Raw genomic sequence first — 12516 nt, 5'->3', positions numbered from 1 at the left:
TGGTAGACTGAGAGGTCCACACTACCACCATCTCGTATAGCACCTCGTCCAGCCATGCATGCAGTTCACCGACTCGTCGGCTTAGATCGGATCTAGGACGGGCCCGCTACTGCCGCCGCCCACCATGGCAGCAACGCCTCGAATGGCGGCTATGAGGTTACCCTCTCCCGATCCCCGCACCCCCAACACCTTCACCGCCATCGTCCGCACGTGCCTGCCGCCATACCTCTCCCTTTGATGCATCGCCGTGTGTGCCTCCTCGGCCCTCTTCCCTTTGGTGAGACGGGCGCCACCACCAGTGGTGCGGCGGCGGCAGCAGCCAGGGAATCAGCCAAAGGGGAGGTGTGTTAGGGCTTGGTGGGGAGCCTTCGGTGTCTCCCAAGCGGGGGCGGCATGGGAGGCTGGCTCGGGCAATTTGGATATAAGCATCTTTCCTTACAAACTCTATATAATTGCAGCTTACTTCTCCAGTGGAGCGGGTGCTATTACTCGCAGTGACCATGGAGATTGGAGAGGCTGTCGCTAGTGGGGCCACGTCAATGACAAACATGCTCAATGCACCTCAGGCATGACCTTGAAATTTGAACAATAGTTGCTCGCCAGCAATTATTTTATCATATTGTCTAGAGTTGATTGATGCTTGTTAACCCAACTCTGTATACTACTATTCTAACAAACTGCTTACATGTTGCCCAAAGAAATGGTAATGGTAATGTAACTTTTGGGAAACGCTCTGTATCGGCCGACCGATCGCGTGCGGAGATCGGTCGTGCCTAGCTTGCGTGTGCGCTCCCGTCTAGACCATCTTCCGCTCGTTATTTCTTGGCCAAGTTCACCAGCCCATGTGCACCCGTAGGTTAGCTAATGTTGGACCTCCATCTGTTTGTTTTTTCTGGATACCCCAGTGTTAGCTAACATCTGCTAGTTCTCTCCCTCTCTCCCAAAAAAGCTAACATTATACAAAAAATTGTGAGTGCTCATGAAGTATGTTCCTACAACATCGCAAAATTTCATGTCCAAATTTGATATGGACACTGAGAAACAAAAAAGAAAAAAATTGGCATGAATAGTGTCAATCTCTGATTTTATCTTTTTGTGACACTAGGTAGCACTATTCATGCTGATTTTCTCTTTTTTGTATCTAAGTGTTCATGTCCAATTTGGACATGAAATTTTGGGTTGTTGTAGGGACATACTTCATTACCACTCACAATTTTTCTTGTAATGTTTTGACATGTATAAAAATATTTTTTTATACGGTAGCAACCATAGCATACGAAGAGGTGGGAGCACTAGATATGTTCTCATATGCTAGTAACTACTCTTAAAAAGGTAGAATGCATGCAAGCTTCTCTTTAAAAACACCACACTATCGTATTTCTAGTTGCTGCAGCGTTGCTTCTCTTCTCGCTAGCATGTGCATCCGATCCGCAGCCGGCAACGCCGTTTTGGTGGAATCTAGTCCGCTATTGACAAAAAAATTCCTATGATTTTCTCGATGTTGAATAAGCTAGTAATTTTTATAACAAAGGCATACAAGTTTTGTAGCCAAAGCACACATGAGATGTTGTAATGTGTACCGAGAGGTTTGTCACAAGTTTGTGATTTTCGTTGTAGTCGTCTATAGTTTTTATTAAAATATTTGGTGATTTTTGTTGTAAAATTGTAGCAAATTTATTATTCTTAACATTTTTTTCATACCCACAAACACATGTTCTTTTTGTTGTAATAGACGTCAATTTTTTTATAATTTCTATCGAATTTTATCGTTAACCAACCTGGAGCAAAATAGTTGTTGTTTAACCACTTTTTATAACATTATTTTTAAAATTTTGTTATGAAACTTTTGTTGTAATAGTATATATTTTTTGTAAGCTGAGTGATAGATTTTGTTGTAATACTCGGTTCGAGTCAATTTTGCTGTAAATATTGGGAAGATCGTGCACAAAAGGGATATACCTTTCAGTTTAATTGGGAGAGATTAGGATTGCGGTTTGAGTTTCCAAAAATCGGGGGGGGGGGGGGGGGGGGGGGGGGGCAAATGCAAAAATCACGTTGCGGTTGATTTCGGATGTCGGACCACGGTCGTACATCGTGGAGAACAACCGATTTTTGGGCTTCCCATCAGACGATGGATGCCGAGCGTTCCCCCTTCGGCAAACGTGTAAAGTTATACTAAATCTGAATCAATTAAAAGGAATCGGAGGAAGTATTAAGTAATGCAACCTACTTTACAACTAAAACAACCTACTTTTGTATTTTCCTGCCTCTGAACAAAGCAAACACGCGTGTCCCGATTAAAACACACGTCAACCAACTGAACTTTCGAACAGAACTAGTGAATCTCGTCAGCATGTCAAGAGAAGTGTCACCGGTTCTTTCCATGGAGATCTATACAAAATTGGACGAGCCATTAGGCTGTCCTTCCAACAACCACGCAACAACAGAGGCACAAACCAAACCAAAAGAAGAACGAACTACTCCTACTACCGAAAAGGTGCCAGCGGCAGCCGGCAGGCAGGTGACCAGCAACGCAGACGTGAGTGCGGCAAACGACCAAGATTCGAAGAAGAAGAACCCAACCACAAGCGCCTCGGCGGAGTGCGGAACAGCTCGCTCCCTGCACCGCGCGGCGCGCGTGCGCCGGAGCTCAGAACATCGGCGCCCGCTTGGCGGTCTTGTCGCCGGCCGCCTTGGAGTGCGCCAGCGAGCACCCGTCCCTCCTGTACCAGCTCCTCCCCTGCTGCAGCCTCGCCCAGAAGTTGCTCCTCTTGGCCGGCTTCTTCTCCTCGGCGTTCTCCTGGCCGCCGTGACGGTCACCCGCGGCCGCCTCCTCCTGCCGCATCAGCATCCCCAGCCTCGCCCGCCTCGCCCCGCGGCACGCCGGCGGCGCGGACGCGACGCTCACGTCCCCAGACGAGCGTGGCGAGGACGCCGACGACGAGGAGGACGCGTCGGCGGCGGCCTTGGCAGCCGCGGCGGAGAGGCGGGAGAGCCGGTCGCTGAGGCAGAAGGGGCACACGCCCGCCGCATGCCGGTGGCTCGGGTGCCTCCTGCACCGCGCCGCGTCCGCCACCTTCGACTTGCCCCCGGTAGCCATGGCTTGCCTGCTTGCTTACTCAAAAGTGTTACTTTACGCTGGAAATGAATGGTGACCGTGTGGTGGTGCGAGCGTGCGCGTCCTATATATCGGTGGTTCGGGCAGGGTGTTTCGCGGATGGTGCCGGAGCTGCGTTGGGTGCCGTACAGTAATGGGGGAGCGTGGCAGATCCGATGGTGGAGTAGGACTAGGAGCGTGCAGCTGGAACCTGGAAGGAAGCGAGGGCTTTTACGTTCCTGTAATCTAATACGTGCCGGGGCACTCTCTAGTCTTAGCGAGTGCTCCCTGTAACTGCCGTCCGATCAACATCGATCGGCGGTCACCTAACCTACTCTGGTTTCACTCGCGATATCCGTCCCCACCGCCAACCAGAATTTTCTTCATTCACCGGGAGACCATCTCCTTCCCCACACATAGATCTAGGCAGAGCACTGAGGTTGCTCCGGCGAGGCGGGCGCCGTGCTCGTTGCGTCGGCAGCAGCTAGGCTGCTCCGGCGAGGTGAGGCGCGGGGAACGTGGCTTCGGCTGCCTCTACGGCTGCTTCGGCGAGGAGAGACGCGGGGCTCATGGGGTCGGCGGCTGCTCAGGCGAGGAGGGGCGCCGACGGAGGCTGAGGCTTCTCCGGCGAGGAGGGGCGCCGACGGAGGCTGGGGCTTCTCCGGCGAGGAGGGGCGTCGGCAGAGGCTGGGGCTGCTTCGTGGAGGAGGTGCGCGGCGCCGGTACTCGATGGGCGGGGTTGGTTAAGTGGCGTGCTGCTGTGGCGTTCACGCCGAGGCAAAGTGGCGGCGCCACCACAGGGGCCCGTCACACCCCCATCAACTCCCGCATCCAGTTCTACATCTAGTAGTACCAACGTATGTAACAATAGCAGGTTCTCTAGAGATTCTAGTTTTTTGGAGCTTGATGTATTTTTTGATCTCTTTTTACATCCAGATAATGGGAACGGTGGATGTATTTTTCTATTTTTCTACATCAAATATCTTGAAAATAGTAGCTTTTCCCCAGATCTTGATGTATTTTTTGATCTCTTTTTACAACCAGATGACGGGAACGGTGGATGTATTTTTTTTCATTTTTCTACATCCACGATCTAGTAGCTTCTCCCCAGATTGTAATTTATTCCTTTTTTCTACATTTATCTTTGCCATTCTTATTTGGAAAAGGAAAAAAGTGCTAGATGCATTTATTTTCGGTTTCGTTGTGTCTGGATTTTGCATTTCACCAATGTGTTTGGGAATTGCGATGGAGCAGGCATTCTCCGGTTGCATGAATACAAAGCGGAGCGGAGGAAGCTCTCGGAGTCAGAGACTCTTCTACTTTAGGAAAGGGCGGAACGTGGGATTACTTTTCTTTCTATATTTGGGTGGGGCACCCCCTAAGACTAACCGGTGCCTGGGCACTATGTAGCAATGCCCTTTTACGTTATTGGTTCTGTTGGGTGCGGCAGTCGGCTACAGTCAAGGGCTTTACAGCCTACAATGTTTTGGAACGCTGTTCCTCCTGCATTTACGTAGTACTCTAATGGTCGTTTTAAATATCGATGAATTTCGACAAATACACAAGCAGTATGAATATCGATGAATTTCGACAAATGGTCATTTTAGTTCGGAGATTCTAGAAAAAAAGGAAGAGAAAACGCTAGGAAAATGTTGGCAAACCTGACAAGGAAAATGAGTGACTAATTAATTATGATGTCACTAAGTCTTAGTTGCAACTCATGACTATGGCTCTAATGGTTCGTGACACTGTTTCTGTTTCTGCTTGCAACTCATGTAAAAATATAGGAATTTGCTAGTGCTCAGTTAAGTCTTGCACCATTTAATTTGTATCGTGATTCGCGCTAGTTATGTATTGTAGTAACATGAGTTGTAACTACAATTTGATGACATCATCTGACGACTGAGAATGAAGTTAGTTCTCGGTCGAGCGAGAAATAGTCACACCCATAAATATTACTACCTCTCTCTCACGAAATTGCCTCTGGGTGGCCAATGTATTCTGTGATTTTTAAAATGTTAAGGTTCAATACTCTGGCAACTGGTTTTTGGTTGTGGTGACTAAATTTAGTCTCACAACGACTGTTGGGAGAAAATTGGAGCAACTTATTGTTTCGGCTCCAGTATGTGAACGAGAAGAGAAGAAGCTCTTGCGCACTCGTCAGCAGCCGTCCATTTCGCCTAGCCACGCATAGCATGTGCATGTTCGACACGTACCCTGCTTTCAACATCTTCCTCTGCCCAAGTGTCTCCCACATCCCAGACTATTTCGAGAAATTACAGAACAATCTAGTGGAGGGTTCTTCCATACAGAACAATCTAGTAGAGGGTTGTTCCATTCTATCTCTCCCTCGTCGTGAGTTCCAGATGTTATGTCGTCCTCTGGTCTTCACATCCCGGCTACCACGTGCACGATCGTTGGGAGGGCAGGACCTCTCAAACCGTGTGTGCCGAGATCCTTCGTCGGAAGGCGGGTGATAAGGTCTTTGCGGCTGCTCGCTGTTGTTTGAGTTCTTTATTACCGGCTAACTTTAGTTCCCCGGCTTACTGCTTCCTCGACGGTCGTAGAATTCACACCGATATGATATCAGGGTGGTGGCCTTCCCTGGTCAGACGTATTTGTTCTCCTTTTTGTCTAAAAGGAGCGGACAAATGTATCAATATTCTATTTACTGTATAGATATATTTAAATTTTATCAAATTTTAGACATTTTTCGTCGGATCGGAGGGAGTACAATAGCTACAATCAAACGATCTCAGAATTAGCAAAATCAAAGTCAATCGGCTTTCACCGAAACCAAGCTACGTGCAGACGATCCCAGCGTCTTATGCGTGCCGGGCACAAATCATGTGGAAACCTACGAGCGTGCATGTGCAAGTGCAGCTCGTAGTATCACATATTTCCACATCCCGAGGCGAGGCCACCTCGTTCCGCACCACCTGAGACTGAGAGAGGCACACATGCGTCCACCGGTGGACGGCACAGCAATTCCCCACGGTCGCACCGCCGTCGACGGCACGCAGCAGCAGCAGCAGCTGGGAGAGTGGGAGGGACGGTCCGGCGCGCGCTCCGATAAAGCGCCGCCCGGCGCGCGTCCGGTGTCCCCTTGTGGCATGGCAGGACAGCTCGCACCCGGTCCACCCGAACGCACAAGGGAGGGAAGGGATACATCGCGTGCGTGCGCGCGCGACCGCGACCCATCCGGCGGCACTGCACGGCACGGCGCCTCCTCCCTGCACACGTGCACGCATGCACCCCGTCGCCGTCGCAGGCCCGCCACAATGGAGTACGTACTTTACAATAGATGAAAAAAGTACACTACAACTTGCATAGGTTGAACGAAATAAACATGAATTGGAAATCCTATCGTTTGTACCGTAAGAGGAGCTGTTGGAATATTAGGCAATTTCTGAGCGAGTTTAATTACCGAAAATAATATTATAGAAGTACTAGCAAATTTAACCGCACAAATCACACTAAGCATATGCATCCGATCAGAACATGTAACACGAACAGCAGCGAGCAGTCACACCGAGAGATGCTCACAAAAACCTTATCACCCACCTCCCGGTGCAGGATCTCGACGGACGGGGTTTCAGAGGACTACTCTCCCGGACGACTGTGCACGCAGTCGCCGGAATGGGGAGAGCAGCACAGCAAAATGAATTTTTTCGTGAGAGAGGCAGACAAGAGACTTCTGAGAGAGAGCAAGTGTCCACATCTGTTATGTCTCCTGGTATAGTTTGGGAGGAGAGCCAACCGATCGCATTGCCACGCGTAGGAAGCCAGGGACACTCGGCGAGCATGCACACACATGATCAACACGTGTCCAACTTAGTTGGTGCACCAAGCAAAAATTTAGGCTTCCCAAAATGTGTCTCGAACTCGAACTCGAGTCACAGAACGCGACGTGCGTGCGTGATGAGGCGAGGCGGGCGACGGAGGAGGGGGAGTGTGCGATGGCTCCTTCTCTTCTCACTCACTTGGAAGGACTAGAAGATCATCACTTATATACCACTTCAACTCACTCCCAACTAGCAATGTTGGACTAAACTTTGTCCCCAAGGCGATCCCCAAGCTGCCAACGTCATGGACATTGAGATTTCAGGAATTGTATGCTACATGGGTTGTCTTACTGAGCTGCGGCCCATCTACAACCAACAGGAGCATCTTCACCTGTGAGCCCTATAATATGACCGACAACAACATACGGGACGGGCCGTCAGCAGTATATGTACTATGGAGAAGTGTGTTTCACACCGGTGATCCCTATATACCACAGCTCCAATAGCACATGCATGTAGTTAAAAGGAAAGTACGCGGGGATCCTTTTGGACACGCCGACACTTTTATTGGCTCCAGAACATGTCGGCGCTTTTTGGGGAGCGTCGATGCAGATACTTTCTCTCACTATGATTTCAATAGAGCTATTAGGAGCGTTGTTGGAGATGCTCTAAATTATGCATACTACAAGTCTATTTTCAACCTTGGCCAGTTTTCTACCTAAAAAAACTGAATAATTTTCTACTCCCACTAATTAATTAGGATGACCTCCTCGACGACGATGAAAATGACGCAGTACTATGTGCTAGGGAGCATCATGTCATAGTAAGGGGTGAGGAAGGAGGAAGTTTGAGGGAAAATGTAGGATCCATATATCAGATTACTCATAGTGGGAGTAACATAGCTAGTAACATCACACACTCCAAAGCATTTTGTTGACATGGCATGATAATAAATGAAGAAAAAGAGTGAGGTGGTAACTACGTTACCATAACATCACACTTCTCAAGACAAGATGAGTCTACAATCTAATAAATATAGAATGCATGATACCACATATAAGCAACTATCCACATGGTGCATGTTACTACTCTATGTTACTCCCCACTATGGCTGCTCATAGTGGGAAGTAACATAAGGTGGTGTCATGCAAAGTTACTAGTTCATGGTACTACCTTCATAGTGGAAAATAACTTAGAGATAGTATCATGCAAAGTCTCATTTATTAGTGTGTAGACTCATTTTATCTTGGGGTGTGTGATGTTATGGTAACATAGCTAGTTACCACCTCCCTCTCTTTCTTCATTTATTGCTATGCCATGTCACCAAAATACCTTGAAGAGTGTGATGTTACTACCTAAGTTACTCCCACTATGAGCAGTCTATGACTAGTCTCAGGGGTGTGCAATCCCAGTGGAGACTGTCACATTTCCGATGCGCCAAACATACCTAATGTCCAAAGTAGTACATCATCATTGCATAGTTTATGGGATAAACAACATGGACTTTAAGCTTCCATCAAAAAGAGAAAACCATGGATTTTAAGCTCACGGTCGTTTGGGGCAGCCTCCGCAAGTTTAAGTTTTAACATAGACAAATTTTCAATTTAATTACGGGTGGTCGTGGACGAAGGAGCGACCGGCGAACTGAGCGCGCGGCTGGCGTGCTGGGCCTGATCAGAGCCGGCACGGCACCCTGGAGCGGCCGCTTTACATCGCTTCAGTGTCGTCCTGTCGCGGGAGCTAGGCTGGAGCCTCGCCGTCGCCGGCTTTTTGCTCTGCCGCCGGTCTCGCGCGTTTGTGCCCGGTCGTGTGGGTGCTCCGGAAAGGACGTACACGCGCGTGCGCATCAGCGCTGGCGCGAGCAGGTGTGCACTGTGCGGGTGGTTGTCTCTGTCCGTGCGTTCTTGTATCTAGCATGGCAGGAGCATCTTCCTTAACTAAAAAGTTTTCTATTCAAACCCCAAATCCGTAGAGGTTCGGTGGTTTAGACCCTAAAATCATATATTCCTGCCATTTGGATCATAAAGTATTTTTTTTTGCGAAAATTGCACCGATCTATTAATAATCATCAACCGTAATACAAATGGCTCTAAAAGTAATAAAAATTACAAATAGTTACTTGGACCACCTAGCGACGACTACAAACGCTAGCACGAGCCGAAGGCGTGTGCCGCTGTCCTCGCACCTCCATCACCGGAGTCAGGCAAAGCTTGTCGTAGTAGAGCTTGTTGTAGTAGACAGACGGGAAGTCGTTGTGCTAAGGCCCCAAAGGACCAACGCACCAGAGCAGTAATCCTCGCCGTTGATGATAATCGTGGATCGGAAGAGACTGACAAATAACCACACCATCGAACACGATAACCGACCGGATCCCAGAAGATCCGCCGGACACACAACTCCACGCGCCCTCCGCCAACGCTAGACGCACCACCGGAACGGGGATAGAGCGGGAGGACCTTATTCTGACTTCAGGATGTAGCCGCCGCTTCACCATCCCGAACAAGACACTGCAAAATAAGCTAAAAAGGACAAAAACTCCCCGCCGGCGAGGAGCCGTCGTCCGCCATCCCTCCAAGGCCCCAAGGCCGCTGGAGGCGGAGCGAACCAACAGCGTCGCCGACGAGGAGTACGGAACCCTAGATTGGTTCTGGAGCCGCCGCCTCAATCGTCTCACCTAGGACCATAAACTATTGATTCCCCGTCTAAACTGAATCCCGAAGATTAAAATCTACTGTCTCATTAGGGTGCTGAAATCCATTGTGGAAGATTCCTTTGTCCCTGATCTCCTACGGCCGCCCCACCACCCCCTCAGCTCCGTAGGGTTCCCCTTGTCCAATCGGAGCCAACATCGAAGACCCGCTCTGCCCTGAGCTCTTCACAATGAAAACCCTCTATGGCAACCGCTGTCGTTGATGGAAGCGACAACACTGATGTGCCTCCTCCAACCTATCCTAAGCAATCAACGAGAGCATCCAGAATTCCACCCCCCGGCCCCCTTTCCCACGCCCCCACTTGCTCCTCCATCGATCGCATGTACGTGGCTCACCGGGGCACCTCTGCCACACCGGCTTTGGGCCTAGCCCAAAGAGGCGCTCTCCCCCCTCTCCGTTTTATTGTGATCCAAATTTATATTATTATAAAGCGAGGCTAACTTCTGGTGAATGGATCGATGCCACCGCCTATATATACCTCTTGTAAGCCGCCAGCTAGGTCATGCACTATGTTGGGCCGATGCAAGGAAAAAGTATGTCAGTCAAGGAATCGACGCTGAGTTAGTGCTATGTGTAGAACCGAATCGTATTGCACAAATGGGATTCAATAGAAATGAAAGTGTATACTTTACTTTCTCCACATCCTATGTGAACGTGGCAGGTGGAAGACTTCACACAGCCTGGGCAGAAAAGAATCTTTTTATATAGCCATGAGTCAAACCAAATTGTTGATCCGCTTTTTGTGTTAGAACCAATAAGTTGATGCTCCACTATGTGGTGAGCCGGCTCATAGATGGCTATGGTTCGCTTTTGGTACACATAGTGCATGTCTAAGGTTTATTAGGTTATAAGATAAACCACGGTTTGTAAACACTCTTAATATAGTGAAGTTTTGCTAGCTGCCGCCAATGATTTTTTCATCCTGTGTGTTGGAGGGGGTTCCATATTAAAATCTTGTGTCTCCGCTACGATTTCCTTTTTATTCTTCGTTATTTATTTATCGCGTTTATAACACTCTCTTTTCCCTTCTGGCAACTAGGGCCACTGTCTTTTCTTTTACTAGGTGCCGTTGATCCGATTGGTCAACCAGGCTCAGGGCAGTGTACATTGTACGAACGATAGGAACTTCGACTTCATGGTTTTTAACTGCCGAACCTCTACGCATTCATGGTTTAAAATAGACCTTTTCCGTTTCTATTGCAAAGGGCCTGTCAGGTGCCGCGTCGGGTCGATCGGACGCCTGATAGAGATTGCGGCATTATTGATGTGCATGTCTGGTTAGTTCGAGCTTTAATCTGCTGGACCGTCACGTACGCAAAGCGTGACAAATTCATTTGAACGCACATCTTCTCATAGAGTACTGCTACTTTGATCCAGCTTAAAGCTAAAGAATTAGGAGTAGTACTAACCTGCTAGCGTTAAGCGCTAACCTGCCGGATGCTGGGTTCACAAGAATTTGTTCCGTCAGCAAGAAACCCTGAATTTGCACAAACAGAAAAGGATTTGTTCCGTAAGCAATGCGGGCTGGCTTCCAATGTATCCAAACAATCTTCTGCCTGTTGTAGCTGATTTGGTAAAATTTGTTCCGTAAGTCCACCATCCATACACGGCTCGATCAGAACAACCGTGAATTTGTGGCTAATGGACGGGAGCGTTTTAGGACTAATGACACAATCCAATATATTTGTTTACTCAATATATAAACGATTTTGAGGCTTATTTTAGCCTGTTGTATCGATGAAGAAGAGCGAGAGCCAGAAATGTTAAAAAACATGATGACATGTAACCAAAACTTACTTGACACCATCGTTGCCGCCACCACTAGTGAGAAGGCCTGAAGCGTCAGATGATAATGATCTGAAACCATCAATCCACAGGGCTAAAAGACAACCATCTCTCCGATGTCGGCCATGACGTCATGATGAAAATAGAGCGGAAAAACTATTAAGTGCGATGCCATCCTCATAGTGAGAAACCTGAAATTATGCGAAACCAATATAACATAAAACGACTAAAATTGTGTCTTCACTTTTGATATGTGGCCCTGTGGGTTCTCTCCACATCTAGTCCATTAGAGGTTATGAAAGCCAAGGATACAAACGAACACGAGCCAAAAAAAAAGGAGGATATCGTTTCGAGACCTAGGGAATGCTTTTCCTTATATGCTTAAACTATTAAGAATTGCATGTTGTTAGAAAATAAAAAAAGAACGTACTACACACTGCAGTATACCTCTTAAAACAATCTCCAAAAATTTGATATTTGTATCCATTTAGAAGCATTTGATGATTGAAAAATAAACAAGAAAATATGATATATCAGCTCGTACAATGGAGATCGCCTCTTATTTAGGAGAAGAGAAACCGGGAAATAGCCGGTGGAACCTAGGTCTTGGTGAACCTGATTTTCCAAAAATTGGAAAAAATCATTTCCAAGTTTTTTTAAAATAGAAATAAAATTTTGCATGTATATATTATCTTGATGCTTACTCGTGCAATTTTTCCTACACGAAAATGATAAAATATGCAAGTAACACTATAATTGTTGGATTTCTACTATTCAGTGATTTACAAATTTTCATTCATTTTATATTTTTTGTGCAGGTTACATACATATTTTGCATGTATATAACACGTTTATGCAACAGGCCGGCTGATCCGTTGCCCGAAATCCCGCCAGATGACAAAAAGAAAACGCCCCCAAAGCCCAATCCAGCCGAAGTCTCGAAAAAAAAAAAAACGAGCACCGCGACCACCGTCCGCCGCCTTTCTTCGCCGTGCGACGCCGTGTCCTGACAACCACTTCCCCCCGTCCTCGGCCATTTCGCGCCCAAACCACAATAATCGCCGCCCAAATGCCGCCGCCGCCGCACGAGGCGTTCTCCGACGACGCCGGCGAGGCAGCCAAGCTTGCAGAGTACGAG

At 47.9% G+C, this 12516-nt stretch overlaps 1 protein-coding gene across 1 annotated transcript; it reads right to left on the bottom strand.

Annotated features, from left to right (window-relative positions):
• Positions 1-2650: 2650 nt before the first annotated feature.
• Positions 2651-3100, bottom strand: LOC124707350. Its single transcript, XM_047239012.1, has one exon. The coding sequence runs from the start codon at positions 3098-3100 to the stop codon at positions 2651-2653; it is 450 nt and encodes a 149-aa protein (XP_047094968.1).
• Positions 3101-12516: the final 9416 nt, after the last annotated feature.

The sequence above is a fragment of the Lolium rigidum genome, chromosome 1 (genome assembly GCF_022539505.1).
Source record: "Lolium rigidum isolate FL_2022 chromosome 1, APGP_CSIRO_Lrig_0.1, whole genome shotgun sequence".
NCBI lineage: Eukaryota > Viridiplantae > Streptophyta > Magnoliopsida > Poales > Poaceae > Lolium > Lolium rigidum.
The sequence above is the reverse complement of the archived record's forward strand: the minus strand, read 5'-3'. Positions and strand labels throughout refer to the sequence as shown.